The sequence below is a fragment of the Lepidochelys kempii genome, chromosome 22, assembly GCF_965140285.1.
Source record: "Lepidochelys kempii isolate rLepKem1 chromosome 22, rLepKem1.hap1, whole genome shotgun sequence".
Taxonomy (NCBI): domain Eukaryota; kingdom Metazoa; phylum Chordata; order Testudines; family Cheloniidae; genus Lepidochelys; species Lepidochelys kempii.
The window spans coordinates 14,309,995-14,326,790 of record NC_136401.1 but is presented as its reverse complement, the minus strand read 5'-3'; the positions used below and the strand labels follow the sequence as shown (position 1 = coordinate 14,326,790).

General features: G+C 42.7%; 1 protein-coding gene across 9 annotated transcripts in view; it reads left to right on the top strand.

Moving 5' to 3' along the window:
• GRAMD1B (GRAM domain containing 1B) overlaps window positions 1-16,796 on the top strand; it is a 333,312-nt gene that overhangs the window by 152,217 nt on the left and 164,299 nt on the right. Inside the window, exon 1 of one of the 9 annotated variants that reach the window (XM_073321024.2) lies at window positions 13,733-13,843. The exons of the other annotated variants lie outside the window; for them this stretch is intronic. Within the exon in view, the coding sequence (XP_073177125.1) occupies window positions 13,839-13,843 (5 nt within the window). The 5' untranslated portion in view covers window positions 13,733-13,838. Of the gene's footprint in view, window positions 1-13,732; window positions 13,844-16,796 lie in introns of those variants that run through there. 9 annotated transcript variants of the gene reach the window in all.

Genomic DNA, 16,796 nt, shown 5'->3' with positions numbered 1-16,796 from the left:
CTTCTGCCGACAAAATTGCGTTCATACTTTTGTCTTTTGCACTAGCGGGGGAAGGCTTTTTTAAGTACCCGTGAAAGACAAAAGTTTTGTCAACAGCTTTGCATTGTAGACAAGCCCTGAGTCTGAGATAGAAAGTTTTATTGGTATCCAATGTACTATTATAAGAATTGGTGCAGATCTCTACTGACCTGGGTGTAATTCAAACCATTGACCAAGAGATGACAGTCACGCTTTTCCCTTTCCCAACGCTATCCAGTCCTCTGGGAACTACAGTCTGAAAATTGGCTTGCTGAGGATGTTCTGACATTTGTCCCTCTGCCTCTAGTGTTAGAGTTGGAGTTGCTATTGTTATAAGTTTTGGTGGCACTGAGAGATGTGCGTGCATTAGCTGGGTTGCAACTCAGAGACAGAGTTCAGTTTTTTGCTTTTCACCAAAACTTGAAAAATTTCAAAGAAAATCTATTATTTTTTGTTGTTGTTTTCATCCATTCTTTTGCAGGAAAAACAATAATTTTCTTATTAGCTCAGTTTGTGGGCTTCAAGCCTGCATATGCATATTACATTTAAAAAAAAGTAAATTTAAGGAACCATATGATGTCCTTTTCTGTTTCTACCCTGTCTAGCAGGTTGTTCCATTAACTGCTATGTTGTCCCAGTGGTCTGGTGGAGGAGTTAAACCCATCAACACATCTCTCTGGGGCTCCAAGTCCACTCCCAGTCTCGCAAAAGCACTTCCACTAGGTCCAATTCCATTTGCAAACCTAAGGTGCTGCTTTAGCAACACCAAGTCTCAAGGATGTTCTGCTGATGAATGCATTTCTGTACCAGCAGGTGAGGAATGACTGTACAATGGCCTCTCTTGTAGAAAGTGATCATTTTGGAAAAAAAGTTCCCTGACATTGTGAACATTCAGTGTCATTCAAATGATGGTTTAGGATACAGATAGGGATGGTCTTGAAAACATAGGAGAGATTGTGTGGTTGGTATGTGTGTGTGTTAGAGAGAAGTGTCTGAATTACAGAGTTCAGATTTGAACTTCACCAGGGTTGATGGCATTTTAGATGCAGCATTTTTATTTGGGTCTATCTCTGGGGAGAGAGAGAGAGAGAGATGTCCAAGGACATGCAGTTAGTGTTCTGGTTATTAACCCTCCTTAGCAAATTTCTGCACTCTCCCTGATTACATTTTTGAAATGGTGACTGGAAAAAAGCTAAGGCAGTTTTTGGATTAGGTGGCATTAGCATACCAAGGCCAGCATGGCACCTTCTCTTTTCATGTATTACAGGCTCCAAATCCATTCCTCAGCAATGGAAAATAGATCAGGTTTTCAAATGGAATTCCTCCCTTCCCAGCCCAGAGGAAAACAACATCTAATTCTTCTCCTGCCCTTTTCTGCTGAGCTTGCGAGCTTGGAGAACATAGAGGATCAATGCACATCTAGAGCATGGCAGGAGAGGGAAAAAAACAGGGGTTGCTGGGTCAGAGCAGGGAGTTTGTCCAAGCAGGCTATGGTGAACCAGGAGAATTTTGCAGGGGTGAATGATAGTGTTCGGTTAACGCTGCTCCCAAGGTTGGGTGCACTGCAGTATAAACCTCCTCATGTCATGAGGCACCTCTGGCCTAATGTGCTCTGGAGAGCAGCAGGAGAAAGCTGGCCATATGAGAAACAGATTAATCGTTCTCCATCCATCTTCCCGTACTCTAGGCTTGGTTTCCACGAATGTTGGCTCTTCTGGGGCAATATCGTGTCGCTATTACATGGACATCAGCATCATAAATATGAGACCGGTGCTAGTCAAATCACTTAATACACTATTCATAGGTTCATGGACTTTAAGGCCAGGAGGGACCATTATGATCTAGTCTGACCACTTGAATAACACAGGTCATAGAATTTTACCCAGTAATCTGAGCTAGAGAAATTTTTTTAGAAAGACACCCAATCTTGATTTAAAGACTTCAAGTGATAGCAAATCCACCACATTCTTGGTTTGTTTTTCCAGTGTGTAATTTTTGTAAAATATGTGTACCTTATTTCTAGCTTCTGCCTTACTGGAAGGCAATCCTAACCCAGTGATGGGCATGGTAGAAGAACCTGATAGAACAGAGTGTCTGCTCTACTAAGACCCTTGATGGTTGATTTAATTTTCTACATTTGAATAGCCCTGGCTTCATTTTTTCCTCTCCCAGAAGTGTTGACCCAGCCGCACACCCAAAATCACTAGTTACTGTTGGAAACTTGGGCCCAAGTCTTTCTGATGACACATTACCTTCTGGTTCCCTTAAAACTCTTCCTTAGTTTAGTAATGGCACAATTGCAAGGAAGAAGAGGTGACTTGTCATCAGCCAAAAAGAGGACAAGCGAGATTCTTGTTCACATACATAAGATGCCAGGGTTTTCTCAAGTTCATTATAGGTTAGGCATCAAAAGAGAGCCCATAATGATTGTAAGTTGTTTGGGGAAAGGACTACCTTTTTGTTCTGTGTTTATACAGCACGTACCACAACGGCGTCCCGGTCCATGGCTAAGGTTCCTCGGCACTGTCACAAATAAGTAAAAAATAATAACACATTTCATGAGGCTGTGCAAACTATATCCAGTTTAATCCCATCCTTCACGTCCCTGAACTTCAGTTGCTGCCCCATCTGCAAACTGGTGGTGATGGTGCTTACCAACTTTTGTAAGGCATTCGGTGGCCCTTAGATTTAAGGCACTATGTAAATGCAAAATATTATTATTTTTATTATTTATTATTAAGGCAGAATGGTAACAGCCATTATGATACACCTCACAGGCAGGCCAAAGCAATCTGTTAGCGTTTTGCTATGCCTGCAATGAACATGCATTATTTATGAAGTGAATGTGATAGTGTATCCGCTTTAATTAATTAGTTCATTTGTTTAACAAAACCCATGCATCCTAATCTCTGGGACCATGTATGGTTCCTTAGAGACCGTGCAAGGGCCAATGTCCCCCCAAAATAAATGGAGTTGACCATGGAATTGAGATGCCCTGCCCACACAACCAGACTTTGGCAAAAGCCAGGAATAAATAGATAGGCATTGCTGTATGGCTTGAAGGTCAAGAGACCCCAACTCTGATGTGTGCACTCCATGTCTCTATATAGGTAAATAGTTAATAGATGGGGTTTGAAAGTACATAACATGTGTCCTGGATTCCATAGTACTGATACAGCTTGTTGCAGGGCACTGCAAATGGCTTCCATTATGCAAACCTTTACATCAGCTCTTAAGTCAGTGGACCAGCTGAGTTTCCAGAGAGGAGGGTCCTCCCCTAAAAACTCTTTGACCTCAGACCTTTAAATCTGCAGACTGTAAGCAAGAGCTCTTATTCTGTTAACTTCTCACCTCCCTTCTGCACCATGGAAAAGTCCTGGGGTTCATACTCTGGAAAAATACTCATTGTGGGTATTTTGCTTAACTATGGGTTTCAGAGGAACAGCCGTGTTAGTCTGTATTCGCAAAAAGAAAAGGAGTACTTGTGGCACCTTAGAGACTAACCAACTATAAGGACTGAGTGCAAAACCCAATAGAGTAAAAACTTCAGAAACTCCCATACCAGAAAGCTGCTGCAAAGAACAAACAATATAGACCTCAGTGAAACCTCTGGCTTTAGCCTGTCTTTATGGTAGAATATAGGGGTCAGGAAAGAGCAGCTAATGTTGTGAGAAATGCAGGTGGTTTAAAAAAAATTGTGGAACAAAACCCTGCCCCATGATGGGTTTCATTTCATGCCCTCAGTTTCTGAGAAGTGGCAAGCTGAGTCATTCTGTGAGTTTAGCAGCTTCCAGGTGTCTCTGGCTTTCAGAAGTTTCCCCATTTTATTTTCAAGTCAAAAGGGGGAAAAAAATCTTCCCCATTAGAAATGTTGCATGTGACTAAATCTGGGAACTAGCAGGAGTGTGAGAGTCAGCAGTAAGAATGCAGCTCTTCTCCCAAGTACCTGGATAGAAATAAGCACTTGTGGGTCTAAGGAATTAAGGACCTTATAGCTTGATTAATTGGAGAGGGTTCAGATAAGAGCCATAGTAATGATTAAAGGATTGGAAAACATGCCTGCTAGTGATTGACTCAGGGAGCTCAAACTATTTAGCTTGACAAAGAGAAAGTAAGGGGTGACTTGATGGCTATTATTTACATGGCATACACACAGAGAAGTTACATAAAATACTCTTGCTGAAAGGTTACAAAGTAACACTACTTTATTTCTTAAAATTCAGAATAATACACACTAACCTAAAAACAGAGAAAACAGGTTGCTCCCTAAAACTGAGAGGCACAAGTCACCCTGCCTTACTATAGGCTCTCTGTCTGCAAACTGACTGCTGCTAGATCCAACTCATATGCTTTCCCACAGAGCTCCTTAGCCTGCAAGCAGAACTAGGAAACCCCCCTAAAATTTAGAGTGACATCTTACAGTTTTAACGCAGCTCTCACTACACCACAATCACAGTTTATAAGCACCTATATAGGAAACAGAAATCTGATCGTAGAGGGCTTCTTCCATCTAGCAGACAAAGGTATAACCAGATCCAGTGTCTGGAAATTGAAGCTGGACAAATCAAACTGGAAATGAGGTGCAGGTTTTTGACAGGGACGGTAATTATCCAGTTGGAACGGTTTACGAAGGGTTGTGGTAGATTCTCCATCATTGGCAATTTTTAAATCAAGATAGGCGGTTTTTCTAAAACATATGCTTTAACTCAAACAGACATGAGTGGATGGTAGGTGTTTATGCAGGAGGTCATGCTAGATCAGGGGTGGGCAAACTTTTTTGGCCTGAGGGCCACATCGGGGTTCCGAAACTGTATGGAGGGCCACGTAGAGAAGGCTGTGCCTCCCCAAACAGCCAGGCCCCTGCCCCCTCTCCGCCCCCTCCCACTTCCTGCCCCCTGACTGCTGCCCTCAGAATCCCCGACCCATCCAACATTCCCCTGCTCCTTGTCCCCTGACCTCCCCCTCTCGGGACCCCCCACCCCTAACCACCCCTTGGGACCCCACCCCCATCCAACCCCCCCTGCTCCCTGTCCCCTGACTGCCCCGACCCTTATCCACACCCCCGCCCCCGCCAGGCTCCCCCAGGACTCCCATGCCTAACCAACCCCCCCGTTCCCTGTCCCCTGACCGCACCCCCCACCCCCGAACCTCCGCCCCATCTAACCATTCCCTGTCCCCTGACTGCCCTCCGGGACCCTCTGCCCATTATCCAACCCCCCCACTCCCCGCCGCTCAGAGCAGCAGGACTGGCAGCCCCGCCGCCCAGAACGCTGGCGGCACGGCAAGCTGAGGCTGTGTGGTTGGGAGGACAGCAGGGGAGGGGCTGGGGACTAGCCTCCCCGGCCGGGAGCTCAAGGGCCGGGCAGGATGGTCCTGTGGGCCGGATGTGGCCTGTGGGCTGTAGTTTGCTCACATCTGTGCTAGATGATCACAGTGGAGCTTCTGGCCTTTTAATCTATGCATGTATGTCTTCCGTGATGGAACAGAGAAATGGGCCCAACTTCTTCAGTATCCTGCTTGTAGTAGTGGCCTGTTATAGATGCTTCAAAGGAAGGCAAATTTCTTCAAGCATGAGAAAGGCCTTGTGGTTTTTAACCTAGGTAGTGCCTCTGTAGAGGCTGCTCTTATTCATGTGAATGTCTTTTCATTTTGTTAAATCTTGCTGAGCAGACTCCTCCTGATAAGCCACTTAGCATATTTTAAAAAGCCCTTTGCTGCATAAAATATGAGTGATGAGTGAAGAATGTCACAGGATTTGGGCTTGGTTTGAATAAGCATTCAGAAATGTAGCTGTTACCCAGGCTGTCCTGTAGCTACAAAATGGGACTGGGAATCTCATTGGTAACAGACTTGCTTGCAAGACATCCTGTACTTTCTGCCTTTGGTTGGTCTGGAAATAACTATGAGAACAAGCCTTCCATTGATGGAGTGGAATTTGTTTCTGACCTAGCTGTTTAACATGGAAATGCATAAGTTGCTGTGAAAAGGAAAGATAATGTAGGGGGAGCTGGGTGCTTAATATGGCCGTTTTTTAACCATAAAAAAGTTCAGTTTAGGTTTTGTTTGAGCTTCCCGTGGAGCTGGTTGAATACTAAAAAACCCCTGATACAATATTTTTTTTAAAGCCATGAAATAAGATTCACTATGATTCCTGTAGTCGTATAATTTGTGACTATTCCAAAAAAAGCCAAGTATCTGTGAATCCCAACAGCTTTGTGAAGTTCTGTGATGAGTCTTACTGTGTTTGTACCATTATTCATTATTTGTCATTTCTTTGTTTAAATGTTTGTCACCAAATCAAAGAGCAGAAACAATAGCTATGTGACTTAGGGTGACTTAGTCACAACACATTGAATAGCGAAAGTTCACAAATAGCCCACATGCTGAATATTGTTCATCCTGTATATTCAGCAAATGTTTACCAAGGGGACACTCTACGTTCCAGATCTTGCACAGACCTGAGTTTATTGTTGGCATATAACAACTCATCCTCATCATCATGTTCGTTGCCATGATCGCCCTCACGCTGGTTACATTTTGAAGACTCTGGTGGTGGTTGAATGGCTTGCTAATGAAAGGAGCTGGACTGACAGCAGCTCTGCAGACTGATGTTCTCTGTTCATTTGCAAAACTGATAAAGTGAGGGGAACAGCTGTGTCCATCCAGCGCCACTGATATACCTTTACCTTCATCTGGTGGACCCCACCCCTCTAGGGATGAGAAGGAGACTGTCTCCACTGCTGATTCAAATAACAGCAAAGGTTACTAATTAGCACTAATTGGGGTGGTAGTGTATATGATGTGAGCAACTAGTCAGTAGGGAGTGAACTGGAGCAGATAGATATCACAGAGCGTTTTGATCACTAATATGTTTTGAATTTAAACATTCCTATTTTTCTTTATAGCAGGCTAGGGTTAATCATAGAATCACAGAGCTGGAAGGGACCTCAAGAGGTCATCTAGTCCAGTCCCCTGCACTCAAGGCAGGACTAGTATTATCTAGACCATCCCTGACAGGTGTTTGTCTAACCTGCTCTTAAAAATCCCCAATGATGGCGATTCCACAACCTCCCTAGGCAATTTATTCCAGTGCTTAACCGCTCTGACAGTAAGGGTATGTCTTCACTACCCACTGGATCGGCGGGCAGCGATCGATCCAGTGGGGGTCGATTTATCACGTCTAGTCTAGACATGATAAATTGACCCCAGAGCTCTTTCCCGTAGACTCCTGTACTCCAGCGCCACGAGAGGCGCAGGCAGAGTCGACGGAGGAGTGGCAGCAGTCGACTCACTGCGGTGAAGGACACCATGGTTAGTTGATCTAAGTACGTCGACTTCAGCTACGTTATTCACGTAGCTGAAGTTGCGTAACTTAGATTGAGCCCCTCACACCCACCCCCCAGTGTAGACCAGGGCTTAGGAGTTTTTTCTTAATGTCCAACCTAAACCGCCCTTGCTGCAATTTAAGCCCATTGCTTCCTGTCCTATCCTCAGAGGTTAAGGAGAATAATTTTTCTCCCTCCTCCTTGTAACAACCTTTTATGTACTTGAAAACTGTTAGCATGTCCCCTCTCAGTCTTCTCTTCTCCAGACTAAACAAACCCAATTTTTTCAGTCTTCCATCAGAGGTCATGTTTTCGAGACTCATGTGTTCGAGAATCATGTTTGCTGCTTTTCTCTGGACTTTCTCCAATTTGTTCACATCCTCCTTGAAATGTGGCGCCCAGAACTGGACACAGTACTCCAGTTGAGGCCTAATCAGTGTGGAGTAGAGTGGAAGAATTACTTCTCATGTCTTTCTTACAATACCCCTGCTAATACATCCCAGAATGATGTTTGCTTTTTTTGCAACAGTGTTACACTGTTGACTCATATTTACCTTGTGATCCACTCTGACCCCCAGATCCCTTTCCGCAGTACTCCTTCCTAGGCAGTCATTTCCCATTTTGTGTGTGTGTGCAACTGATTGTTCCTTCCTAAGTGGAGTACTTTGCATTTGTCCTTATTGAATTTCATCCTACTGATTTCAGACCATTTCTCCAGTTTGTCCAGATCATTTTGAATTTTAATCCTATCCTCCAAAGCACTTGCAACCCCTCCCAGCTTGGTATCGTCCGCAGACTTTATAAGTGTACTCAAGCAAATGAGATCATGGACAGGAAGTGCCTCTTTTGGTCTTGAAAATAAAGTTTGTTACACAGGCTGTAGCTAGTGCAGGGTCTGAGCTTGAGCATGTCTTTCAAACTCGCTCCGTTCTGCTACTCCGACACCTTGTAGAGAATCTGTGCGTAAGGCAGGAGGCAGAATCTAGTGGTTAGAGACGGGGACCAGGAATCGGGAGACCACCGTTCCAGTCCTGATTCTATCACTGACTTGTGTGATTTTGGACAAGTCCCTTCACTTTACCTGTACCTTGGTTTCAATATCTGTAAAAATAGGGATAAAAGAAAATTTTACCCAACTTTGCGATGGGGTTTAAGATCTTTGGATGGAAAGAAGATCTATAAATGCCAAAGGGTGTTGTAATCTTTACAGACACTGTGTTACTGTCTGCTGGCTGCCTCCAGAATCGCACCGTCTCAGTGCAGCAACAGGCTTCACGGAACACTAATCCCCTGTATCTTCTTTTTAATAAAGCCTGGTGTTAACTTGCTGCCTTTGGCTAGAAGCACGCATCTTTCTACCTGACAGCTTTACGTTCATATGTTGAGGGTGAGTGGCGGGAACTGACAGGAGCTAAAGGAAATCCAGGGCTGCAGGTGCTTCCCCATCCATTACACTGTCCAATTGCTTCAGGGTTATCATGGGGGAACTCTTATTGATGGGTGGGGATGGGGGGATGTTGTCACAGTGTGTTCTGGGGTCTCATTATCCCTTAGAATTTAGGCCAATAAGTTCTTATTTCCCACACTATGACAGGCCTCTGACAATTCTTAATGGTGCCTTTATTTTAGAAGCCACCGCTACCATGGCAACACAATACTTTTGATGGCAGGAATTTCATTTGCCTGGGCCGATGATTTACTCTCAGGGAGTTGGGACTGGGTTTTTTATTGCTGCAGCCTTATGAAGGATTTGAGGGGGCAAAGTTCTGGGAAGGATCAGCAAAGCGGCTGAGTGAAGCGAAAGACAAATATGCAGATTGATTTTAGACCATAAGTTACATCTGTTTCTCTTGTTGAAGGGAAAGAGTCTGAAGGATGCAGCTCCTCTCTGGAGACCTCCATGGCTTGGAGTTGAGTCCTGTATTGTTTGTGAGCTTACCACTTTGTTCGGTGCCTTACAAATAATTAGAGTTGGAAAAAAATGTTCTTTCACGCTTTTTTGTTTTTGCAGCTGAACAGCAGCTTTTTGGCAAAATGGAAATTTGGGTAAAAAAATGTCCATATTTTTAAAAAGAATGCATTTGGGTTTTCACCAATGAAAGCCAAAATGTTTTGGTTTAAAACCAAAATGTAGAAGAAAAATGTTGAAAATTAAAAAATGTATTCTCATTTAATTTTTTCCTGGGGAAAAATATTTCCTGGTCAATTATACAAATAATTAATATTAAGAGATTTTTCTCATCATTTGTGTGTAGCAATTCTCATGATGTGTTAAGCACTTTCCATGGATTGTAAGAAGGGATTGTCACTGTCTTGTGAAGTTCACAGTCCTAAAGAGGAAGGAAAAATCCTTGACCTTGTCCACTAATTTAAAAATAAAAAGCTTTGAAAATCTTTGCAAATCTGAATAGATGCACTGATTTCCATTCACTGGTTCATGGGATTGTATTATTCATTACCCATCTTTCTTTTTAACAAGAAGCAAGTACTGGTGAAAAATATCACAAATGTTCACATCAATGTGTATTCCTCCAGATGTATAGCATGCATTTGTAGCAGAGGCGCATAATTGATTGCTGATTGTCTGTTGTTCTTCAGTTTTAAATTTTTTTAAATCTGATTAGGATGTTTAAACAAAACCATGTAACTGAAGTGATCCATGAAACGATATGAATAATAAATATTCATATGGACTCAGAGGGTGAAAACTATTTGTTGAAGTTATTTGGCAAATAGTTATAGATAACAGCATTTGCCATCATCCCCACTGTTTCGTGAATGAGTCCTTACCCTTCTCATTAATAGATTATATCTCCCTCAATATTTCTCTCTCCTTTCACCCCATATCCACCCACCCATCCACCACTGGGGAACATCCTCTGAATATAAATCTACAAGCTTATACCCGCAGTCTGCAATGCACAGAAAGCTTTACATACATTCTATCGCTTTGTCATACTCACCATGCAGAAAATCAGATCCTTAGTTGAAAAGAAAGTGGTGATGTCGCTGGATCATTTATCAGATACTGCTATTCACAGATTTGCAGGCTAGAAAACCTCATGGAAGTTATGAGATCAGTTTCTCATCTTCTGTGAATAATACTTGTGCCTCTGTAATTGAATTACCCTAAGAAATTGCACTTTCTGTAGTTTACGGACAAGTAAACTATATCCATCTTGCATGCCGGCTGAATAATAGGCAGACGTCAGGAAATAATGTATATGTCTCTGTGATTATATGCTTCCATTCGGTGAAAATGGCTTGCTCGAGTAATTATTTCTTGAGGCAGGAGCACAACTAATTTAAAAACAGAATTGTTAAAGTAATCTAGATCTCTTCAAGTTTGCTCCTTCACAAACAGTTGGATATGGAATGGGGAGATAAAATGCCACATATTCTTGCCTTTATGTCCATTGGGTTCCATGGGCCAGATTTTCAAAAGTGCTTGGCACCCACAATCGAGGCCAGATTTCTTTTTTAGAAAAAGTCTCAGCATATTGAGTGTTGAACACACAAGAAAATCTGGCAACAAATATTACAATGGGAGCAGCTGTGTGCTAAGCGCTTTTCAAAATCTGGCCCAAAGTGCTTGAGCTGGAGAACTGCTTAGGTTTAAAAAACAAAGTCAACCTTGAAACCATGTGTAGGACCATGGCTCTCTATTATCATTCAGAGACTCAAGTCTCAGAATAGAAAGACACATACAAAGAAGATAAAAATGGTTCAAACACATTGCCCATAACTTTCCACATTCTGACACCCAGATATGACAAAGAAGCCTTTAACATATTCAGCAAAGGCTAGAAAACTAGAATGCTGCGGGGGGGACAAGTGTCCTTTGACCATTTGTTTGAATAAAACTTGCATATTTATTTCAGTGTCTGTATCTGTTACGTGTTTATTCATTTCTGTAAATATTGGTATCAGTTATTTTTGTGTGTTTGCGCACAAGATCATGTGTGGAAGGTCAATATCATGAGTACTTGTGTAAATATGCATTCATGAAACACTTCATGCTGCAAGCATTTTGTATGTCCAACTTGAAGCTGACTTCAATGCAACACTGTATATATTCAGTAGTCACAATGACTTAAGCTCTCTTCCAGTTTACAAAAGCTCGCCATTAAACCAGAGAGCAGCAACAATCCCATGTGATGTAGTTTACCATTCACTACAGCAGAAACGGTGGATACTCAAAGCAGCAGTGCCAGTGAATACTTTGCAAGCAGTCCGTTGGTTGGACTATGTTGCCATAAAACATTGGTTAAATAATTTCAGGGACTGAAAAAAATTGATAATTGAGCTGAAAAAAATGCTAGTGAAGATGATGATGATGATTTGTCACTATGGGTCTGAGGCCCATATAAACACCTAGATAGAGAAGGGCATGGTAGAAGTGGTGAAGACAAGAATAGAAGTGAGATTTCATTGGCACAACAAGCTGTACTAGTGTTGGCAGAGACAATAATGATGAAGATGAGGCTTGTGGTGGTGACAATGGAGATGGACATTTTCCTCCAGGTAGCAGAGCTGAGGGCGAACACAGTGGTAATAAAGATGAAGCTAAGCCTCGTGGTGGTGGTGATGAAGATAAGAATAGTGGTGATTACAGTGAAGGTCACCAAGTCAGTGCAGTCAGGAAGGAGGGTGAGGGGGCAGAAGAAATGTGGAATTGAGTGCATATTTTTGTTGTAAGAATCTGTTTTCTTTTATGCTTTTGTTGACTTCTAAGGAACTGCTGTTGGAGTTTTATAGGGAGAACCGCTCCCCTGCAAACCTGCCTCTTGCTCATCTTAAGTCTAAGAAAATCTTGAACTGATGGGAAATTTGCATTATTTGCAGCTAACAACTAAGAGAAATCTTTTCTCTAGGGCTTCAGAAAATAGGATCTTTCAGTCAGAGAAAAACACATGACCTGGAGTTCAGAGTACATGGGCTACGAATGCAAAACCTTGCACCCAGCCTGCTGAGTTAGTATCTGTCATGGTCTCTGGGCAGGCTACCCCTGCTGAGGCCCTTTTCCAGTCCCAAGTGTACCCCTTTCAAGTGACAGATCTGTGACTCTGCTTCTCTTTGGGGTGGAAGCTCTTCCTCCAACTGGTCTCTGACTGGTAGAGCCCTGCACAGATACAAAATTTGTATCTACATCCTATCCGCAAATATGGTCCGTGGATATCTGCAGATTTGCAGGACTCTACTGAATTGCTCTCCAAATTGCACCTTCCTGGCTTCCAACCATGTTATGTAGCAGGCCCAATGGGCTTGGCACCTGCAGAGTTTTCCTTTGGGTCCCTATTGACAGTATCAGTTTGAAGTGAGACAGAAGCAGCTTCTGCAAAACAAAGCATGATTTATCTTTTCTAAAGGTATACAGCACTGTGGGAAATGGATTTAAAATAAGAGAATGGTGTGCATATAATCTTATCTAGGATTGGCATTCCCCTCAAGCCCTCTAGATAGACATGACAGCCTGGGAGTTCTCCATTCCCTTGGGGACCAAGTTATAGCTGGTTTGCTGCAGACCCTTGACTCTCAGTCAGGCCTGGTTTACAACTAAAACTGGGCTAGGACCTGGCTAAGTCGCTCAGAATGGTGAATTTTTCACACTCTCCACACCCCGTGAGATCTAGTTAAGCCCTCCGAGGCCCCTATGTGGACACTGGTAAACTGAAGGAAGAATTCTTCCATTGACCTAGCTACTGCCTCTTGAGGGGGTGGATTGACTACAGCAACGGAAAAATCCCCTCCTGTTGCTGTGGCAAGTGTCCATGCTACCGCACTACAGTGGTGTCGCGGCAGCCATGCACCTGCAGCACCTAGAGCGTAGATTTAGCCTCAGTCTCTGTGTCATCTTGCAGCAGCTGACACCACTCAGCAAGGGGCAGTCTTTTACCATTTGATCTCCCACTTCTCAGCTTTGACAAAACTGCCCTGGTTGGGGCTGATGAGCCCCTCTTCATGGCTATAAACTTGGTTATTCTGCTTGAGGGGATGCTTCTTATCTGGGCCTTGTTTTCCCTTCACTGACTGATTTCTTTAATAGTCCTTTCGACCTAACTCTGTGCATTCAGGCAGGGTAATATCACACTGAGGGGCACATGATATTTATAAAAAATAATACAAATATTTCCTCCCACTCCACAACTTCATGGGATAAAGCCACTTGGCTGGTATCATTTCAGGGGACAGTCTAGAGAGGGTTAGGAAAGATACATCAATAGTTTAATGGTTAAATGGCTCAGTTAATTTGTATTTAAGTGCTTCAGCAGTTTGTGAGGTTTAAAATAATGATCAGAACATGAGCCTAAGTGAGAACTGACTTTGACCACATTGCCCCCTCTGAGGAGGTGCTGTTACACTTCAGCAATACACATCTTAGAAGCACCAGAGAACTCCAGACACATTTGTCAAACTTCAACCTCCACTTTACTTGCATACCCCAAAAGTTTAGAGACGAGTCTGAGTTTCTGTTGTGCACTATAAAGCTTTGGAATGAGGTAAGGACCTTGCAGTTTTGTAGAATTTACTGATTTCCTAAGTTTCAAAGTTTTCTGACCAACTTCAGGCCATTTTAGTATCTAGACAAGAATCATGGGAGTCACTAGACGGGGCACTGTCAGCTTCAAATCTCGTCGATTTAAAATGAATAAATGGTGTAATCTGGTATTACATCTGCCCTCGAGTCAGCCTGTCAATTTTGGGGGAGGCTTAACCATGTTTTCTCCTATGCAAAGTGTTTTGTCTCTTTTCTCTGTTGTTGTGTGTAAGGCTAACACAAAGAGAGGGAACATACTGTAGTAGAACTGTCTATGTCAAGAGCTGTGTCAAGTGCACAAAGCAAACAGACTGAAAAATAGAGATGATTTTCCTTCTGATCTCTTTCAGCTCTAATAATTGTAGGTGTCATTTGCAATAAGAGTTGGTAAAATATTTTCAGGGTGGTTTTTAAGATGGCTGTGTCTCTTTAAATATTTAAACTGCTTGAAGGGGAGGACTTTATCCAATAGCCTAGTAGTGGTAGCCTACTAGAAGTAATTAATTACAATAATATAATTTTTAGAATTTGACATAAAAATATACAATATACTTTGAGTAGGAGGAAGAGAGATACGTTGATGGCTTTTCAGATAAATGAAAGTTTGAGTGTACGCGTGTGTGTGGTTGGCTGGCTGTGTTGGAGACAGTCAAGGTGGCAATTCTGGATGGCAGGAGAAGAGAAGGTTGTTGCGCTAAGAGGTGAGATGAAGGGATGGAAAGGAGGTGAGAGAGGAGAAGGAGTAAAGAGAAACCATGTCCACAAGGATAGCTGCAGCATCTCCATAGAGAGTTTTAAGTATCAATACAACAATTTTGAACTGGATCCTGAAGCAAATGAAAGCCGTTGGACATCTTTGGGCAGCATGTGGCATGATATGTTCTCACCTGTTGATTTCCCTTTACTTATTGCTGACAAGGAATTCTCCATAAATGTGAAGCTTTGTAACTTGGAAGAAGGGCACTGGTGCTGCTGGCCAGACCAGGCACAATCCAGGATTGTAGGTCGCAGCTGTTTGGGGGGATAATACAAACCTCATGTGGTGCTTGGCACAATATTTTGGCAGTTTGGAAGCAAACAGTGACATCTTGTGGATTCAGTTTGTAACTCTCCCTATGAAATTCAGTTCCACTGGCCACTTCCCTCCCTGACCATTTTCAGTACCGCTGGGGTACTGGCAGGGGGAGGGGGAATCACTGTATTAACTAGACATAATGGCAGTAGATTAGGGAACACAGCAGTTCAAGGCACACTGAGCTGGAATGAATGCATCCCCTTAAACATTGGAGAAAGACGCGCTAAGTATGCAGAGAGAGGAGAGCCTTATATGAGCTACAGCAGTGGTTCCCAAACTGGGGTTCGTGAAATGTTACAAGGAGTTCTCAAGGAAAAAATTCCCTAATGGCGGAGAAAGCTGTCCCTAGGGACCCCGGGCAGCACGGTGCCAGCAGCCCGGAGCCCCTGGACTTCCAAGAACTAAGCAAATCAAAGCAAGCATATCTATCACACTGAAGAGATTTAAACTTCAAGACTCCTTTTCAGAAATGGCAAGGAAGGTAGATATTTTTTGCTGTTTTTAAAATTAAATAGGCAGCTAGTATTGTTTTAAAAATTATTATGAAGAACAAGTTTGATTTGTTGTAACATGCGTTTTTTGCCCGGACTGCTCAAGACTTGAATGCTTGTGTTTGAGTTGGCTTCTTAAATACCTTCATGCTGTTTCACATCTGATACTCCTTGATGAAACACAGGAGCCTTGCCTTATAACAGGCTTATTCAAAGTGATACAAGCTACGAAAGTGAGATCTTGGAAGAGTGTTGCCGTTTTCATAATGTAATAAAAATACATAAAAATGATTAATAATAATTAATAAATAGTGTGTAATAAGCATGTGTTTTATATTTCCAAGATCACTGCTTTTATAATTTATACTCAGGTAAAGGAGAAAATTCCTGGAAATAATCATTTTAAGGAGGGGGTTCGCGAGACTTGACATTTTAGTGAAAGGGGTTCACAGGTTGTTAAAGTTTGGGAACCACTGAGCTACAGTGAGAACTAGCACGGCTCTCAGGCTCAGAGATGGCTCTGACCTTAGGTTTGGAATGAATAATTCCTTTAGAATTGGAGCAAGTCCCCATCTGGTATCTAGAATTTGTTGTGATAATGCCTTCCCCTTACATTGACCAGTGTGCTGTACACCTGTACCGTTAGGCCCCAATGACATTTCTTGGGAGTGTTTTTAATTTGCAAAAAATAATGCACAGTGCTTGTTAGAGGATTTTTAATGAGGAATCCAAGTCAAGATTTGAATGCTAAGCCCTACAAAACCAGTCAGACATAGCCCAATGGCTTCCCCTTCAAAGATCATCTGCAAGGCTGCTATTGAATGTTTTTAAATCCCTAGGAAAAGGTTACTATGTGAGACTCTTAGGTTTCAGTCCATTAGGGACACTTTTGCATTTCAAGTATGTTACACATCCCTGGTTCCCTTTAGGTTTTGGTGTTTGACCCCAAGAAAGTGAAGCCACACCCCTGGATTTTTGTGGTTGTTGAAAATACACAGTTTCACACAGACTCCACCAACACTGTACATCAGCCTGTATTTCCTACAGACTTAATCTCAGTATTACTTGAGTCTAAGCTCTGGAGTTTTTGCTTGTGACTTGGCCCTGAGTTTGCAAACATTCCAGCAAGTCTCAGGTTAGTAAGAAACCAGGATCGCTATTGAGTATTGAATTTTGTTCCACTGTCTATTTTCTCATGTTTTACTGAGCACAGCCCCACAACTGGAGTGGAACATTTTGCACTGTGCTGGTTTCACAGGGCTAGATCATGTTTGCACACAGCCCATCGTAAATGGTGATGCGTAGGTGTTCCACCCTATGAGAAACACAAGAGGAGCACATAACTGTTG